Raw genomic sequence first — 19991 nt, forward strand, 5'->3', positions numbered from 1 at the left:
AGCAGATCTTTGTTTTCATGCAACTGTTCCCATATTTCTCTGCACAAAAATGCAAGCATGAAAACAAACAGAAGGATGTGCTACAAGTTTTGCTAATACCGTGCAGATGAATTGAAGCAGTTTCTTCTGTCCAGTTGCTAATTTTCTCTCTGATTTCTCTCCTTCGATTCAGTGAAACTTGCAGTTGTCTCTTCTACAAGTCACTTGTTGACCTAAGAGCATTCCAAAGCATGTATTTCCCATGATTGTGTAGCTTCTTTTGTATTTTAGCTTTAGTGTCTGATTTCTTCCAATTTTCAACATCCAAACCATTAAGACAATAAAATGTCAAGGGTAACCTTCACATATATGGATAACTTGCCTCTTCAAGCTAGGTAGTAATCGTAATTTCATACATGTATTCCATGACGTGGGCAAATTGGCATTTGCTTTGAAATTTAAATATTTTAATTGGAGAAACCTTCTCAGTTTGCTCTATGAAGCTGCTGTGTTCAGTGAGCTCAAAAGGAAAACCTTATTTTATTGAAAGTCGTATTATGTACAATGTAAAGATGAGCCATATCCATCTGCTGATCTATTCAATACCACGTCATGCAGGGTGACAAAATACACAGTGGGTAGGTCCTTCTTGTGGTGTGTAAGTTAAGCAGTTAGAAGGATGTTCAGCCTGGAGAAGAGAAGGCTCCTGAAGGGGAGACCTTAGAGCAGCTCCAGTGCCTAAAGGGGCTCCAGGAAACCTGGAGAGGGGCTTTGGACAAGGGCCTGTAGGGACAGGCCAAGGGGAATGGCTTTAACCTGCCAGAGGGGAGATTGAGATGAGCTCTGAGGCAGAAGCTCTTCCCTGTGAGGTGCTGAGGCGCTGGCACAGACTTTTCCCAGAGAAGCTGTGGCTGCCCCATCCCTGGCAGTGTTCAAGGCCAGGTTGGACACAGGGGCTTGGAGCAACCTGCTCTAGTGGAAGGTGTCCCTGCCTGTGGCAGGGGCTTGGGACTGGCTGAGCTTTAAGGTCTCTTCCAACCCAAACCAGTCTGGGATTCTATGATTCTTTTGCCTATATTCTTAGCAAATTCTGTGAAACGCTTCTGATGTTAAGCCCATCTTACTATATGGTGAGACTTACTATCAGAATCTTGTTTTCAGGCTTCCCTTCTCCCCCCTGCCCCCCTTAGTATTAATAAAGTGCTAACACAAGGCATGCTCGGGTTAAGCATCGTGGTCTGGGGAGGTGCCACTGCAGCCAAGCCTTGTGCAGACCTCTGCTGGCCATGGAAGCTGAGTGCTCTGCTTGTAGCACCAGAACATGCACAGGCTTTTAACCCAATGTCCTATAGTAGGTGGTAATGTTTTAAATGAACAGATAAACCTCAATATAACATTGGTTTCCAAAACCTTGTTTAGAGCAAGTGGTCGTTCATGTCACTAAAAGATTTAATATCACTTTAAAAGCATGTGTGTTCTAGGGAAGCTATTCCTGGAAGTACCTGCACATCAAACCTCCATTGATATTTACATGGTGTAGTGATTGACTAACTGAATTCGAGATAAATATAACAAGCTTTAACTAACAAGCTTTCCGTTTACTGTGGACAAATTGACTTTTGGGGGAGCACATAATTAGCTTTAGGAATCTGTTACTAATGAATTTAGTTTGTAAAGTACTGCTTTTTGGTTTGTGGTTTGATTTAAGCATGCTAAGCTAAGCCTCTGTGTTTTTTGTTTTTTAGATTTGACACAGTTGAAGGCATGTAAGTGGTCATTTAAATTTTTCCAAAAACACTTAAAGAGCAAATTTCTAAACACAACGAAGGTTTCACTGTTTAATGTTTCAAATTCCAAACACTTTCCTGTTATCCCGTTCTTGCAATTGGGGTGTGTGTCCGTCCCCCTCTGTCCCCTGTCCTCTGTCCCCCCCCGTAGCATTTTCTTCTTGTTCTAAAGCTGTGCTAATAACTTATAAATACTTTCAGTGACAAATCTCTCTGTACAAACCCATCCTCTAGAAACTTTTTGGCTGAGCTTCATGACAAATTTGGTCTGATTTCAACAGGAAGTAGAGGTGCATAAAGGATGAAATCCCCCCAGTTTCTGTCCATAGCTCCATCAGCTTTATATAGACACGTATATAGAGTTAGTGGAATTCTCCTCCTCACCTGGAAATGTACAACTCTTTGTTGTATTGGGGAGTTAGTTATTTTAATCTTTTCTGACCGTGGTTTTATCTTATTGCTGGTTTGCAGAGGTTCCACTTTGCACATATCTAGAATAACGTTTAATTTCTGCAGGTTAATTCAGAGGGCTCTTTTAACATGCATCATCCTGTTAAATCGGGTAGACGGTTTACATCTTTGTGTTTTATTTCCTTCAGCTCTTTTTTTGTTCAAGTCCCTCGTGTCATTTTATCCCCAAATACAGGATGATGTGCTTTTACCCACGTCACATACATAAGACCTAACAAAACCCGGTTGTGACCTATGTTGTAAAGCTCTCAGCTGTAAATGCTCACTTGTTACTCAGGTTTTCTGTGCAAACTGATTTTCACCACTTTCTCAAATACAGCTCATAAGGCTGAGAAAGTTGGGGTTGTTCAGCCTGGAGAAAAGGAGACTCCAGGGAGACCATATTGTGGCCTTTCAGTACTTAAAAGGGGTCTATAAGAAAGATGGGGAGAGACTTTTTAGCAGGGCCTGTTACAACAGGGTGATGGTTTTAAACTAAAAGAGGGAAGATTCAGGCTGGATGTGAGGAAGAACTTTATTACAATGAGGGTGATAAAACACTGGCCCAGGCTGCCCAGAGAGGTGGTGGATGCTCCATCCCTGGGGACATTCAAGGCCAGGCTGGATGTGGTTCTGAGCAACCTGATCTAGTTGATGTCCCTCCTCATTGCAGGGGTGTTGGACAAGATGACCTTTGAAGGTCCCTTCCAACCCAAACTGTTCTGTGATTCTATGACATCCCTGTTAGATTATTAGGTTGCCAGTAGAAGGACATTTCTGCTCCCCTTTCAAGTCTTTAGGAACTGCAGCAACGATTCCTCAGTATTCAGCTCTACTTCCTAGCTTCATGTTTGAAGAGCAGATACACATTTGAGAACTTTACACTTCTGAAAGGTAACAACAAGAAGATAGCCTTGTTTTGCACAGGCTGCTGCTCACCACTTCTTTCATTTGCTTCTTATTTTCATGTATTTTTGTATTTCACCTGTCTTAAACTATTTGTTTTGGTTCCTTCTTGCCCCCCACCAGTTGTCACCTTAAAAGAACTGGTATTGGAGGAACAAGTTCATATGGCCTTGAGTTTATATGGTGTTGGTTACTTTTGCTATATGGGTAGTTAGTGGAAATGGGCAAGCAGGAAGGATAAAATGAGACATTAATAGTCAGCCAGATTTTGGCCATGTTTGATATACGACCTGCTTTCCTTTAAGGATGAGTGGCAAACTCTGAATCAAAGTAGATGTTGTTCATTATGTTTCAGTCATCACTGAAAGTTAAGTCAGTTCCTTTCTCTTTTTGGAATACTTTTTCTGCATGATTTGAATCAGAACAGTTTGGGGTTTGGTTGTGGTGGGGTTTTGTTTGGTTGGCTTTTTTAAAGACATTAAAACAAAAATACTACTTTTTGATAGGGTTTAGGCTTTAGATTTTCTGGCCTGAGTGACTTTTGCATACATTCCAGTAGATATCCTCTGCTGGTTGACTGTAACACTTCCAAACACATTCAGTTCTTTTATTTCATTTTAAGCCACACGTATTCAAAACTGCCACAAGAAGCCAGTGGTTTGCTTTGATCTTTGTCGAAGAGCAGAAAATCCTCACAAGACTCTGTGTAGCAATCATCATTAGATTAAAATCATCCTATTCTATTGGACATTTCATATGAAACTTGCTATTTAAAACCTGTAGCACCATCATGTGGATTAGAAGGCTTATACAGCTTTAAGAATTCAGTAGGATCCAGGAGAGCAGTTACTATAATGTATATAGAGAAAATAAGAATAATGAACATTGTTTTTATAGGTTAAGTTTATTAATAGCTTTCTAGAGGGAAATCTTCCAACTGACACTCTCATAAATTACTGACGTTCAGTTGCCCAAACCTATTTTTGCAAAGTTGCTATCACTTCAAAAGTATGACCACAGCGTTCAACACAGTTGTATTGTGTAAGTTACTCTTGGGCTCGCTTGGAACAGTGAAGATTTAGAGAGGAAATGGATCTTTTGTCTGCAGTGCTCTTAAAATTTTGATTGTGTCCATTAATTTCTGTATATATTTGAACTGGAAAGAAAAAGATGCCTTAAGATCACTTGGAACGTGTTAATTTTGGGGGGTTGTAACTTTGATTTCCTCTCTTCCCATGACCAGGTTCTACTAAAGACAAAGTCAAGAGTTTATGTTAGCCTAAATGTAATGTAAATGGGTTGTGGGGGAGGAAAAGATACTGTCTGAAATGTCTTTTTGAGGAAAGCTTAACTGTACAGTTAATCTAATAATGCAGGTTGAGTTGAAGCTAGCAGTGCATCCAGTGGTGTTAATTACCTTAATGCTTCAGCTGCTTGATCTTGTTTTTTACAGATGCCCTAATGTAACAGACATGAGAAAAGGTTCTTCTTATCTAACTTGTCCTTCTGGCTTTATGGCAGGAGCCCGTTGGCACAGATGGAGGAGGAAAGGAGGGAGCATGTAGCCAAGATGAAAAAAATGGAAATGGAGATGGAGCAAGTGTTTGAGATGAAAGTCAAAGAAAAAGTTCAGAAGCTGAAGGACTCTGAGGCCGAGGTAATCAAAATCTCTTAAACCCCAATATGCCAGAGGCTGAACAAGTGTAGGGCTGGCTCTCTTTGCCAACACTTTGCAACATAACATCTGGCTAGGAATTGATTCCACAGTTAGAGTCTGGGTTTAAAGACAGCTCACTTATTCTTTCTCAGCTTGCTGTCACTGCTCAAATAGTATAAACCCAAACTTAAAACGTAATCTTCATTTTCACATGCATTCTCTTTTTATTTTCACACTCACAGTATGATAAAATACTCCTTAACTTTCTTACCCTCTTTTTTTTGGAATATTTTATGCCTGTTTTCTTTCATGTGCTTTAAAATGTTCTTGGGAATTTCATGGTTTACATAAGCCAATGTAGTAATGATAGTTTGCTTTGCACGTTAAAAAAGCTTTTCAGGGATTTGATAAGATGTGGATAAGAAATCATCTACATGAGAATTTCTAGGCTAACAAAGAGGGATATGTTGTTGTCAGTGTGTTGGTGTCATTTGAACACACATACATTTATATTAAACTATTAAAATACTTCCTATTTTAATTCCTGTCATCTCCAAGGGAAGTCCTCACAGTGAAACTGGTTTTTAGGTGCTTCAGGCAGCTCTTGAAGTGATCTTTTAAAGACACTATAAAATTACATTTCAGTAGAAAAAGGGTTCTAGGTTTTGGGAGGGCAGCTTCTCATGACAAGCCTAAGAGAGAAGTTCCTAAAGGAAGTTTGGCTCCAAATGTGAGGGAAAGTGAGGAAACTTGGAGAGGTAGTTGAAACACTTGGCAGCCTAAACACTGTAAGGAGCCAAGGCATACTGGATCAGAGGGAAAAATCAATCTAGATGATTTAGTTGGGTTTGTTTTTCTTTTGGAGAAGTGAGCAGATAAGGACACTCCTGAGCAACTTGAGGATTTTAAATCTCAATGCTTTATCTGGATCACAGGGTTCAATTAGTCACTTGATATAACCTTCCTCAATTTCTGCCTTGAACCTTTATGAACCCATTTATACTTCTGGCCTCCACACTCCTTGTTACATGAAAACCAAACATGCATAAATCTGTCTTTTTGGTTTTCGTGTTACTGCCTCATCTGTAAAAGGAACTGTTTAGAAAGGTTTGTGTAAGACAGGGACTTTCAAGAGAGTAAGGAAAGTTTGATTTAATTCAAGAACATGTTAAGACCACCCAAAAGGTGTCACTTTTCCTGACAGCATATCCTATATGAGAACATATAATATGTTCTCACATACAACACACTTGGTTGTCAGTCTGGCTCATCAACTTGCAGGAGAGACTTCTGCTCTTCTGGCAGTGCAGACAGTTCACTCCAATAATACTAATAATAGTTCATTTAATTAATGAATTAATTAACTCACTTAATGTTTTCCCAAATAGCTCCTTAACACTATTGGATGAAATCAATGTCTGTGTTTTTTTTACCCCAGGCAAAGTCAGAGGTGCTGCTAATTTATGCATTACTGACACTCAGACGCTCTGCAACTTGCGTCTTAACAGTTGCATCAAATACCGAAGTATTCTTGAATGTCCTTTTGCTTGCCACATGTAGCTGCTTAACACCTCCTGTTTGTAACTCAGGCAGCATTTGGGGTGTTTTCTGTTAGCTGTAAAGAGAGGCTATGGGATTAACACCCTTTTTGTTTCTGCTGTTGGCAGTATCTATAACCTTAAGAGATTTTGGTCTGAGAGTTACTTCCTCTGAAGAGAAAAGACAGTACTATATTTTCTTGCATTAGTATAGCTGTTGACGTTTATTACTCCAGCTCCAAAAGTTGCTGTGTTTTCTGCACTTCCTGACTCTGTTCATAACTTGCTGTGTAGCTGCAGCGACGCCATGAGCAAATGAAAAAGAATTTGGAGGCACAACACAAAGAGTTAGAGGAAAAGCGTCGCCAGTTTGAGGACGAGAAAGCCAACTGGGAAGCTCAGCAACGTATTTTGGAACAACAGAATTCTTCCAGGTAATTCTTCCATTCTATGCCATTGGAGTCTTGTCCTGCAGTTGATAGTAAATGTTCAGTCTGAAAGGCAGTTTCTTTGGCAATCGTGGTCAAAGGTGGTTGACCGCTATGGAAGTATCACTGAAGAGCCGAGAAAAACCTTGAGCTGCTTTTAGTTACAAATGAGCATATCTCAGAACTGGTGGGATAATGATTAGCTTTGGAGATTTCAATCTGCAAAAACACTGTATCCATACAGAGCTAGATCTCTCTAAAAAAATGGTGTTTGTATTTGAAAGCTAGATTGAATCACACTTCTGGGGGATAAAGAGCTAAAGCCTTGGGAATGAAAGCGTTTAATTCTCCTAGTCCTTGGAAGGGGAAACCTAGAGATAAATGCATTGCTTGACTGCATGTTACATGCACATCTACTGTGTAGGTAATAAGCTTGTATTGAAACCAGTAAAGCTTTATAAAATCCATATTTTAAAGGTGTCAGCATTTAAAAAAATAGGTCAGTGCCTGTATGCATTATTTAACAAACTTTTGGTTTTCTGTATCCTTTTAGAACCTTGGAAAAGAATAAGAAGAAAGGGAAGATATTTTAAATGCATCATTTTGACCACCAGTTATGTATTAGTTGCCAATATGCCAGCCTGGACATCAGTGTTTGTTGGATCCGTTTGACCAATTTTGCACCAGTTGTATCCATCGTAATGGATTTAACAGCATGACAAATTCTTGTTAATTTTGATGGAGAATGAGATGCCTTGAATTGTCTGGGGTGTTTGTTGTGTACTTGGAAAAATAACAGCTCTAAGTACCTTATTTTTTGTCTTTTTTTTTTAAAAAACAGATGTCATTTTAATGCAAAATTGTACATTTTACTGTTGTACAATCATGTTCTGGTGGTTTGACAGTTTACAGGATATTAAAAACTGCAAGGACTCGAGACGGTTTTTAGTGAGGATAAATTGCCATAATATGATGCAAACGATGCTTCTCTACTATTATAATACAAGAATTCCATTCAGTGCAGCATATACCATAATGTAATTTAGTCTAACACAGTTGACCCTATTTTTTGACACTTCCATTGTTTAAAAGTACACATGGAAAAACAAAAGTTGTAGGCTTACAGTGCACCTAAGCTTTTTATAACAACCCTTTTATGTTTTGGATTCTTTAAATATATGCTATTCTCATTTAGTAACTTCTTTAGTCAGAAGGATCTCATTACTGCTTCATTTTTTGTAATAACATTTAATTTAGATATTTTTCCATATATTGGCCCTCCTAAATAGAATATAGCTTCTTTCATATGGTAGGAACCAGTGAGTAAAACTTTTCCTTTAACTCCCTTTTTACATTTTATGGTAAGTAGCAGGAAAACGCATTTATAGGTCATTTCTAGGCAAAATTGTGGAGTTAACTACCAACCTGTTTCTACCTGTGTGCAGTCTTTCTTTCTTTTACTAGAAATGGGAATATGGCCTCAAGAAAAACATCACCATTTCGCATTTAGCTGTATTCATATACTGCATTTCTGTATTTTTGTTTGTATTGTAAAAAGTCACATAATAAACAATGTTGTGATGTATAACACGCTGCTGTGTCAGGAATTGTAAAGGAGTCACAGCCACATACTTGTCTGTTTGAACTTCCTCTCTTCTACCCGGACTTGGTTGACCCGTGTCTTTGATTTGGAACCGCTTTAAGATAGAGAAAACGCCTGAGCGTTGTGGAATTGTTGGGAAACGCAGTTTCAGTGTGCTTGGAATTGGCAAAACAAGACTCTCTCTTGCCCAGAAGAGGGCACCAAGCCTCCTCACACGCTCTGCATCTCCCAGCAGCTCGCTATTCACACCATCTCTTACTCCATCTGCAGGCTTTTGCGTGTTACCTAGCGAGGCTGTTTGTAACAACACATAGAATCACGATCTGGGGGAATGGGCAGCAGAGCATGTGGGCAATACTGGACCAGTGGAGGACAAGCAAGTCCTAAGCACCTGGAGGTGAAAGCACTGAGCTATTTAAACCCCAAAATGAATCTTAGAACCACAGACTGGTTTGTGTTGAAGGGACCTTAAAGCTCCTCCAGCTCCAACCCCCTGCCACGGGCAGGGACACCTTCCACTAGAGCAGGTTGCTCCAAGCCCCTGTGTCCAACCTGGCCTTGAACACTGCCAGGGATGGGGCAGCCGCAGCATTTGCAGTCTCCTTCAGGTACTTCTGTTAGTTTGGTTTGCTTTGCCTCTGTTTTTAGTTACCTGTGTCAGTTCTAATACATGTAATAGCCGGGAACTTGGTATTTAAAATACAGCCTGTAAGTTGTAAAAATATTGATGGGGACTTTTTGTGTCTGTCTTTGCCTGTGAAACAATGAGGAATGTCTCATTTTTTTGCAGATGTCACTTGTATTTCCCCTGCTCTCACTCTGTTTCTGTTCATTTTTCTTTTTTCATGAGCAATATCACTTATTCAGCTCACTTCCCAAAGAAAGGAAGACATTTTCAGTAGTCTGTATGGAGGCCTATTCGTAACTCATTCCAAATATCTCCTAGAGAAGACACGGGTTATTAGTAAGTGGACATAGCTTTCCCTCTCAGGTAACCAGAATTGCAAGATCTGACCTTTTACTACATCACAGAGGATGTACACTGCCTGCATCTGGCCCTCGCCCCCTCAGCTTTCAGTTTCATCCGATCAATTGAATAATATAAAGACCAGACAAGAGTTACCATCTAGAACAGAAGCTGCAGTTTCTGAACTGCCTTTAGATTTCATCAAAACAGGATATACTGTCTGTGGCAATGCTGGTCCTTCAGCATTCCCATGTGCTCTGAAATAGAGATTTCATTTATCAGAAGACTTCTAGTCATGCTTGACTTTCACAGGCCAAGGGGAATGGCTTGAACCTGCCAGAGGGGAGATTGAGATGAGCTCTGAGGCAGAAGCTCTTCCCTGTGAGGGTGCTGAGGCGCTGGCACAGGGTGCCCAGAGAAGCTGTGGCTGCCCCAGCCCTGGCAGTGTTCAAGGCCAGGTTGGACACAGGGGCTTGGAGCAACCTGCTCTAGTGGAAGGTGTCCCTGCCCATGGCAGGGGCTTGGGACTGGATGAGCTTTAAGGTCTCTTCCAACACAAACCAGTCTGGAATAATTCCCAGAGTAAGCATAAAGAGGAAATTCTTGATTGTAGGAGGACTGTTTTTGTCTTCATTAATGCAAGAAAGCCCTCAATATGATTTAGATGTAATTGACTTAAAATGGTTTAAAAATAATGCTTTTAAAGGTTTCAACACAAATAAATTAATATGGAAATGGAGAACTGGGCTGGATTACCAGTTCGTGCTTTGGAAAGAAGCAGAAAGTGCAGCTGAACTTGTGGAGCAAAGCAGTATATTAACGGTTCATCTTCCTCTTTGTGCAGCACTGTCAAGCTTCATTTATCTTTGGGCACTGCGGGCAGGCTGTGGTAGGTGCCCAAGGTAAGGGTATGCTTTCCCTGCAGGCTGGCTGCTGAGCCTGCTCTTGCATACAGTTCTGGGGTTTCCTGCCAGCTTAACCTCAATGTTCACAAGCCTCTCTTCACGCAGTTTACATTGCTCCGCTGCCAACATCTCCGTGTCCTGACCTGGCACTGCTTAAGGCTCAGCAAAGGCAGTTATTCCCTTCACAACCCATGCCTGCTTCATCCCATGTTGAGTATCCCGTTCTGCCGTGTGGCTGGTGGGCTTGGTGACCAGCCATCGCAACAGTCTGCCCCTGACACCACGATCTGCTGTGTTGCTCTTCCCAAAATGCCTTCTTGCCTATCCCAACACTGTCAGCAGTGGAGCAGTTCTTAAGCTTTGTCCTGAGGTGTGGTTTTTGCCTTCGTGTTACCACATGGTTACTTCTCTCAGGAACTACTCAGCCGTTGCTCTTCCTTTGCTTCTAGTCACAAATGCTCATCTCTAGGAACGTGCTGTATCCTGGTGAAAATGGTAGAGATCTTCAGAGGGATCTAACCACCTGCTGATGCTGGAACAAAGCCCCATTCCCATCACTTTGTCTTGTTGATACAGGTTATTGTCCATCTCTAGCTACAGCCAGCAGTGAGGAAGCTCAATAAGCAGAAGGTTGTTCCCTCTCTTTGCTCACCAGGATATACAGCTGTGAGACCAGAGAGCTTGGTCCATTCATCAGGTATCCACAGCTGCCTGGAGCATCCCTGTGTGAGCAGGAGGGGATGCAGGAGGGCACCTCTGCGATAAGGTGGGGAAGCTGCAAGTGTGCCGGGATTGCAGGCACTGCTCCTGGTGCACATAGTCCCTGTGTGCTGCACCCTCTTCTAATGAGCTTTGTAAAGTGGCTGACCGAGGGAACAGATGCTTGAGCAATGGCATGAGAACACTGCTGACTGACACAGGAAAACAGTAGGAATGTTCTCCCATTCCCATCAGGGAAGGCAGTTCTGGTTCTCTTTCTGTAGTACATCACCCCTGTGCTGTCACCCAGAGAGGTCTCCGAGGCAGCCAAGATACTCTGTGCAGCCAGAGCCAGGTTTTGATGAAGGTCATCACCTTTCAGCTTGCCCTGGCACAGCTACACCTTGTAATTCGGGATAAAACTTGTGGGTTTGCTTTATTAAGGGAATATTATTCCTCTGGCTTCCCCCCTTTAGTCTGCTGGCAAGAATCTCCATGGAAGCCAATGAAAGGAAATGGAAAAAGCAGTCGTGCCACAGTGACCAAGGCAGATGTTTGTAGCTTGCCAAGATGACAGAGAGGTAAAAGGAATCCCTTTTCTGCTCTCAAGAGATTCTCATTTAGATACCTTGAGAATAATTCACTCCTTTGGGAGTTGCTAAATCTCTTCTCCCCAGACTTGTCTCATCCATATGGTTCTCGCAGGGCAAGTGCCATGGGGAAGTTTGGAAGTCTTTGCTGATTTGAACTTCACTTATTCCTGAGGGGGTGGTGTTAAAATTCAGGAATAAAGGGATTTTGCCCTCTTCTTTCCAGCCAAACCCCAGTCTGTGGGCTTCAGCAGTGCAAGAGCACCAGCACAACACTGGTGAAGGAGGATGGCTTGGCTTTGTATGTGCCAAATCTGAGAACCGTGCTGACACCATTCAGGCTTTCACCTGGCCAGTGAAGGCCTCTAACAGCTTGGAAAGTCACCTAAATTGCAGTTTTCTTTAGTTTTCCAGCTGGAAAAGAGATTCTGGTCTCCCTGCAGAGGCAAAAATCCCTATGTAGTTCTTAGAGTTCTTCAAACATCATTTCAAAAGTCCTTTCTGCCTTCTGGGTGCCCAAGGTTTGGCCAGCCATGATACTCATTGTCCGCAAAGATCAGCACCTTGCACTAAGGCAAAAAGTGGCAGCTGAGAACATTCCTGTGCTCCCCTGAAGGCTCTGCAGGTCATGGTTGCTTGTTGCGCCTGGTTTGCAAACCTGATTACAGTGAAGAGACCACAGAGAAAGGACCCAAACCCCGCGGAAATAATGTGTGTCCCTATTTAAGCAGCAGGTGGCAACATCCTCTGCCTGATGAGATTCAATTCACTGTTTTGTGAATGGTTTATTTTAACCTGCTCTTGGAGCAGGACAAACCTCAGGCTCCGTTTGCAGCCTCTGCCTTTCTCAGGAGCAACTTGCTGGTGCCTCCAAAAGAAAGACTTCTAAAGCGCAGTGGGGAAGCATCTTATATTCAGTGCTCTGATTCCTGTGTAAAGGTGTTATCTCCTTGGTCAAATGGTTTTCACTGAGCATCACCTGAGGGGAGTTGGTGGCGTGTGAGGGGCACAGGAATGCCTCCATGTGTACTGAAATGCGCTTTCCCTATGTGGTGGCTTTAGTAGGTTTGGGGAAGATGCAGGGGGAAAAGCTTTCCCTGAACACAAGGATGTGCACAGGTGTACTCTGGGTTTTGTTGCTCTGGCAAGCGAGGGGATAACGAGGCAAAGCTGTGTTTGGGATGCATCAGATGGCAAGCTGGGCATTCATCCCAAGTGAATTTTTAAAGCATGATTCCATGTGTCTTGCTCATACTGCCTTTAACGGTCGAGTTTCTTGTTTGAAGGGTGTCGCTGCTGCTGTTCTTTCTGTCTCCCACCACTAAATCTCAGCATCCTCCTGAAGTCTTGTGTGAGCCTTAGTTGGCCACAAGCAGATCACTTTTGGGGGTTGGAACTAGGTGATATTTAACGTCCCTTCCAACCCAAACCAGTCTGTGATTCTATGAAATATGAGTTCAAGCTCTAAATGAAATGTCCTGGCACCCTGTTGATATCACAGTGGTCAGACCAGAGATGCGCTGGCTCCAGGCATGGCTCTCTGTCCTTATCACCATCCTGGGGACCACAAACTGACTACTCCACAGCTGATGGCTTGGGCACCTTTTAACCTCAGTGTCTGGAAAAGCTGCTGTAGGCCTGTTGAGCCACTTCCCTGGCTGTTTCTGTGTGCTTCACCCACCACGTTGCTCAGCCTCAGGCTGCTGGGATGGGGAAGGACATTTAGGTCTTACCCCAAAAGGGAGGAGACTAAAGCTAGTTTTTAAATGGGAGCTGCTCGAAGAAGCCTAAATGAAGTCACCTCTGGCACAGGAGGATAGAGAGTCCAGACAGAGTGGTTTAATGGTATAATTTCTAATTAATGAAAGAGAACACTGGCTAAATTCCTCTATGTGCTGCCTCCAGCTTACATCTATTGTTGTTCTGACACATATTCAGCCTTTACTGTGCAGCTCTCCCATGTTTCTGGCTTGGAAAAGTGAAATGGTTGTGGGTATAGAGCATGAGGTAGCTGGCGATGTCCAAAAATGCAGTGATTTTAAACACACAAAACCCCCTAAAACCCCAAATCCCCTTCTGACTGCAGTGCAGTTCTGTCCAGCACTTCCAGGTTTCCAGTCTGTGAGTAGCTGCTGATGGTGAAGAAGACCAGCTGCTGCCTGGAGTGGTGCAATATCTGCATAGTGAGGTTGAGCTCTACCAAAGCTAAAAAAGGAACAAGAAAATGTTCCATTAAAAATGTAACGTAACATCATCTTGTTTGGAGCACTGAAATACGTCTGTCTGTAAAGGCAGATGGTCAGCAGTAGGTGCTTGAAAGCCTGGAGGGTTTAATTTGATATGGGCGAGGAGGCCAGTGCACTAATCACAAAGTGATTGCATCAGGGACCACCCGACAGTGCTGCTGGGCACTTAAATCAGTAAAAACCACACAGAAAACATAATTGATGGCTGAGGGACCTGGGGGGGGTTTAGTCTGGAGAAGTGAAGGCTCAGGGGGGACCTTCTCGCTCTCTGCAACTGCCTGACAGGAGGATGGAGCCAGGAGGGGGCTGGTCTCTGCTCCCAAGGAACAAGGGATGGGACAAGAGGAAACGGCCTCAAGCTGCACCAGGGCAGGTTTAGATGGAGCTGAGGAACAATTCCTTCCCCAAAGGGTGCTCAGGCATTGGAACAGGCTGCCCAGGGCAGGGCTGGAGTCACCGTCCCTGCAAGTGTTCACACACCGTGTAGCCGAGGCCTCAGTGCCGTGGGTTAGTGGTGGCCTTGGCAGTGCCGGGCAATGGTTGGACTGGATGAGCTTAAAGGTCTTTTCCACCCTGGTTGATTCCATGATTTACAAAGGTATCTCGTGGCTGAGAAACAAGGATTTCCAATGCTGCTCAAAGCGTTCAGGAAGATCAACGTCCTGTATGTGTTTACTTACACGAGGTTCTGTGGAGACACTGTGTTTATATACAGGATATAAAAAGCCGTCCCTGGCTTTGCACAGCAAACGGGAATGCCCCTCATCAGCTGGTGTGCACCCTGGCCATGGCCTCACCGGGACAAAGCCGGGTTTCCTGAGCTCTTGGGTAGCTCGCAGCCTTTGCAGGGAATTGCCTCATTCCCGGCGGTGTCTCCCAGCTTCCTGGGGAAGGTTTGCTCATGTTGGCTGCTGCAATTCCTGCCGTGCTGCCACAGCACCTCGTGGGGACTGACCCAGCAGCCACCCATGGGAAGTGCTGGGAGAGGAGCAGGGGATGGGTGACCACAGCTCCATGGCTGCAGGGAGAGCACAACATGTTCGGACCCTCCAGCATCCCAGGGTATCTGCATCACAGCGGCGCTTGTGCCTAATTCCAAAGGGAAGGCAGATGTTACAGCTCCACTGACCTAATCCTAGGGATGATGCCTGCCATCCCTGCTGCACCTCCTGGCGTTCTGGAGCAGCCAAGAGGCAGGAGCCACCACCCTGGCTTCAGGCAGATGCAGAGCACCTTGTCCCCGGGCACCACTGAGCCCGTTGTGTGTGTATGGGGCAGCAGTGCCCAAACTTGCAGCCAGCAGCATCCCTGGTGGTGTCAGCTGTGGTGTCATTGTGCTTCAGCCCCGCTGGGTGCCAGAGGGTGGGCACAGGGTCTGGATTTCACCATGGGAGGGTGGTGTGCTGGGTGTTCATTGAGGGCTGCCTTCCCACAGCAGGGATTTCTCCAGGGATATTAACTCCCTGCTGGCCCAAGCTGAGTGCATTGAGCAGCTCTCACTGATGTCTTAGAAATAGAGATATCCTCATGTATATATCCCAAAGACTGAAAAGGTCCCTGTTCTCCAGCAAAATGTGTCAGCACCCATGCACCAAGCACCATCCTTCCTACCACGGCCTTGCTGGCATTTGGCTTTGCCCAGAGGAGAGTCAGGAGGTTGCATCCTTCTCCTTAGGACCATCACTTTGTCACAGCAGAGTTTGGTCTCATTGAAACCCCAGGAGATTTCACATGCCTTGGGCTTATTTTGATGCCTCTTGAGAAAGCTGATGAGTTACATCCTCCTGCTCCCCTGCGCATGGGTCTGAATGGGCTGGTGGCCACCAAGGAATAGATGTGCTGGTGGACTTCCAGACCTAAGGCAGGAAGCCCCAAGCTCCCATCCAAGGTGGCTGAGATACCCACGATGGGATGCAGGGCAGGGAGCACCTCAACCCTGCTCTGTGCTTAGACACGATGCCTCTCGGCACTGCTCGCCCTTGTTACCTTAACTGGCATACAGGGATGGGGGGAGCCAAATCGCTGTAAATATCCCTATTTACAAGCCGTGCAGTGTCAGCAGCTCTCTGGGAACAGCTGCTGTGGGAAGGCATCCATTCCAGGAGCCGCTGTCATGGGCCTGGCGGGTGGGAAATCACAGGAAGGAATGGTAAGTTGGGAACCAGCACCCTTCCCATCTAATTATAGCAGCAGCTAGTGGTGTTTACAGGAATCTCTTCTTCCCGTGTGTTCCTGTTGACTTCCTGCTCGGTGATGTTACGGTTGGGGTCAGCGTGACCTGCTGGCGGTGGAAAAGCCATGAACAAGCTCTTGCCTTGCTGCAGGGAGCTGTGGGATGAGGGGCTCTGATGTGCTCACTGGTGTGGGATGTTTTGGGTGCCTACACATAACCCGAAGGACTTAATCCTCAGTGAGGCTCATCACAGCGTTCCTCAAAGCAGACCTTGCTCAGAGCTCAGGTTGTCTCCTGGAACCGTACATGTGCCCACATCCCCATCTGCCTGCAAGAGGCAGTGAGCCAAAGCTGTTGGCAGGAGTTGCTTGTGTGCTGGCCTCAGCCACCAGCAGCAGGAGATGCTCCACGAGGATGCTCTATCTGGGCATCAGCGGAAAAGCAACCACAGTTTGTGCTGGGAGGCTCTCATGCTGCTCTGGGCCATTTAAAGGCACAGCCTGTTCAATGAGGCCATCTGCTCAGCACTGGAAAAGAGGTGGCATTCCCAACTCTTGTACATCACCTTCCCTGGTCTGAGTGGGGCAGGGGCTCTGCAAAGCCTTCAGACATGAGAACTGGTGGGGGGCATGCCAAGCAGAGTCCCACTTTGTCCTGTGGCAGGATGATGCAAGGAGAAACCCCATCCCATCCCATCCCATCCCATCCCATCCCTATGGGGCCAGGGGCTTCCCCTGGTGCTTTCTGGCTCCACGCATCCCCTCCTGGCACAGAGACCCCCACACCTTTCTGAGGTGGTAATTGTGAATCACTGCTGACCTCTATCAGCTGGGGCTTAATCCCCAGCAGCTGACAGTTCTGAGGTCAGGTTATATAGGGATCTAAAGCCCTTTCCCAGTTAAGGAGGTGAGTTGGAGGTTGTTTTGGTGTTGTGGATAAGTTTCTAGTTTGCTCAGTGTGTTGTTGTTCTGAAGGCCTCAGAAGAGATGTTTCAGCATTTAAAAGCAGGGATGGCAGGTAAGTCACACTGTAGAAAGTGTGGGTGGGTGAGAAAAGGAAGGGTTTAGAACAAAAATGTTGCTTCTTGTGTTTATTCTCTATGGATTAAACCCTAAAATGTGAGATGCTCATGGTCTTGCTTTAAATGCTTCTTTGTGAAAGATTTGGGATCTAAGCTGTTGTGTTAAAGCTCCTTGTGCAGCATGTGTTACCCCCTAAACTCTGTGGGGATACTTGGGATGGGGCTTTATCTGAGACCTAAGGGAGAGACTGGGCAAAGCATCCTTATCCATGTGATGGAATTATCACCAACTAGGACAGGGGTGTTTGCTATTTATAGGCACATAAATAATTGCTAATGTTGTTGAGCACTGTTGCTACTTCCTATAATACACCCAGGGGTTGTTAGCCCTGTAATGGAAACCAAAACACAAGCAGGTTATGGGGCTTGGTGGTAGAATGAAGAGATGAGGTCTAAGGTTTCAAACCCTGCCAGGCTGTGGGGCAGCTGGCATGCAGCTCCATGCCTGGCTCCTGGGGAGCTAAAGGGGTTGTCTGGGCAGCTGTTGGGGTGGAGGGAAGCTCTGATGAGATGCTTTGTGGCTTGCCAGGAGACCCAAGGGGGGTGTGAGAAGCTGCATACCTGGGTGTATAGTTCCGTGCAGCTGATCTCGGGAAGCCACCGGTTCATCTGCTCTGATGATCTGGCCCCTGGTTCATGTGGCTGCGTGAGCTCCCAGTGGCTTTCTGCCCTCTGGAGCCTTCTCTCCTTTTCCCCTTCCCTTCCTTCCTCCTTAAACCAGTAAAAAACCAGCTCCCAGCATAGTGGTTTGAATGGTGAAAGGTGGGTGGGGGGTCCTAGGTGGGATTTTGGGTTGAAAATCATCTGTGCTCCTTGTCCTTTACCTCTGGAAAGGTTGTATGGGGAAAGCACGGTCATGTCTTTGTGCCATGAATTATATGACTTGAGTAAATCACAGGTTATGCCTGCAGTGTTCAGCACAAAAGATCCTCTTACTGCTTTGAGCCTTTGGCCACATATTGGTGGCTGTTTAATTAGGTCTTTGGCTACCGAGGTTTTCATCGCTAAGCTTGTACAGCTCCTAGGTATTGGTTTTGGGTAGTGGCTTTAAGCTGCTTTTGGAGTAGCAACCACTACTAACTGCTCCTGGTGTTGTGCAGAGTGAAAAACAACCCTTTGTGTCCAGCTCCCAAGGAGAGAAAAGGGAGCAGGAGTTTGTCTTTGATTCAAACACTGCTACGGCAAAGCTCGCTGCTGCAGTGGCTGATGCTCATGTGTCTGCCCCATGCATGGGGTGGACAAGGTCACACAAGAGCTGGTTTTGGTGGGAGATGCTGGCCAGGTCATTCCCATTCTATTAAAGTGGTTTGGGATCATGATGTGGGAAGTTGCTACCGACTGGAGCACAATGGACTTGGAAAGCCCTGTGCTGAGGTAGGTCACCTCCTGACCCAACGGGGGATGGAATGAGCTGCCCTCCAGCCAGACCAAACATTGCCTCACCCGCTGTGCCCAGGGGACCTCTGCTGTCCCCCTCTCTCTGCAGGGCTCCAGGCGACCTCATATCTTAGGGGAAATCACAGCAAAACAAGCCACAAAGTCCCATCTGGGTAAGAACCAGAGTCTTTCCCCATCTGCTCCACTCATCGCTCTTGGCACCTCGTCCCCTTTCTCACAAGCGAGTGTCTCGGGCTTGTCCTGCAGAAAGCACTGGTGTTTTGTAATCTCTTATTGTCACGTTCTTTGCTGTTGCCTGAACTCTGTATTTGTTGAAGCAATTGACAACCATGTCCCTCAGCGGGGTCATTTGTCCAGGCCTGAACAGCCACAGGGTCAGAGAAGAGCCGTTGGCCTCTCTGCTCTTGCCTCCATACGGGTGGGTGATGTGAGATGAACTCGGCTTCACCCTGTTTGCTTACGGAGTCAATGAACCCTGAATCTCCCTTGACTTCTGGGGCGACCTTTAAAATGAAGGCTGGTCTCCATGGCCTGTCCACCCACAGCAGTGGGGCAAGCAGAGAGCCTGGTCCCAGGGAGGGACAGGACTGAGTGGTGACCTGGGTTTTGTCTAAATAAAGCTGCTTTGGAGATGGCAACAAGCAGCACCCTCAGGCACTTGCAGACACAAGCCCGTCCTGCCAGACCAGAGCATCTCTCCCTGTTCCCAGTCACAAGCCTTGTGACTCTCCTTGTCTCACCCAGCAGCCTTTAAAATATGCAGGAAATCTTTTATCCATCCTCCAGGCCAGAAATCCAACATCTGCCAAGTGCACGGCGGGGATACTTGGGATGGAGCTTTATCTGGGACCTAACTGAGAGACTGGGCGAAGCATCTTTATCCATGAGATGGAAATATCATCAACTAGAGCAGGGCTGTTCACTATTTATAGGCACATAAATAATTTCTAGTGTTGTTGAGCTCTGTTACTACTTCCTAGATGTCAGATAACTTTAGGAGCGCTGAAGTGTCCTGCTGTTTCACCCCAGAAACAGCCGCGTCAGCTCAACAGCATCTCTCAGAGCATTCAGGCAAGACTCCTGTTTGCTTGCAGTTTATAACTAGTGGAGCCCTGTTGATGATGGCTTCTGGGCTTAAATAAGAGGGAGCCACCTGAAGCGTAGCATGAGCCCCACAGCTTTGATGGGGCAATACTCCTGCTCTAGTGGAAGGTGTCCCTGCCCATGGCAGGGGGTTGGAACAGGATGAGCTTTAAGGTCCCCTCAACCCAACCCAGTCTGTGGTTGCCTGGCTGCTCAGCTGATTTGCATGCCAAGGGCACACTGAGTTTTCCCAAAATAGGTTCAGTGCATCTCTCAGCAGCCACTGCAGGGAAACGAAACCTTGCTCAGACACCTACACTTCCACATGTATATGCATGTGTGCACAGTGCATCTCCTGCCCATCACATCAGCGAGCACCCCAGCAGCCCAGGCTGCGTGAAACCTGGAGCCGGGCACCTTGCTTCCTGCTTTGCACCATGTCAGGAAGCTCTGCTCCCCTGTTCTGTGTGCGAACCCAAACCCTGTGGTGCATGGGAGGGG

At 45.6% G+C, this 19991-nt stretch overlaps 1 protein-coding gene across 4 annotated transcripts in view; it reads left to right on the plus strand.

Annotated features, from left to right (window-relative positions):
- SEPTIN7 (septin 7) overlaps positions 1-8335 on the plus strand; it is a 70865-nt gene extending 62530 nt beyond the window's left edge. For 2 of the 4 annotated variants that reach the window (XM_030509574.2, XM_030509487.2), the window contains exons 12-15: positions 1725-1745; positions 4644-4779; positions 6612-6751; positions 7299-8335. In XM_030509574.2, the coding sequence (XP_030365434.1) occupies positions 1725-1745; positions 4644-4779; positions 6612-6751; positions 7299-7338 (337 nt within the window). In that variant the 3' untranslated portion in view covers positions 7339-8335. The remainder of the gene's footprint in view (positions 1-1724; positions 1746-4643; positions 4780-6611; positions 6752-7298) is intronic. The other 2 variants (XM_030509743.2, XM_030509656.2) reach the window with 1 other exon arrangement.
- The last annotated feature ends 11656 nt before the right edge of the window (positions 8336-19991 follow it).

Source organism: Strigops habroptila, chromosome 1, assembly GCF_004027225.2.
Source record: "Strigops habroptila isolate Jane chromosome 1, bStrHab1.2.pri, whole genome shotgun sequence".
In the NCBI taxonomy this organism is placed as follows: Eukaryota; Metazoa; Chordata; class Aves; order Psittaciformes; family Psittacidae; genus Strigops; species Strigops habroptila.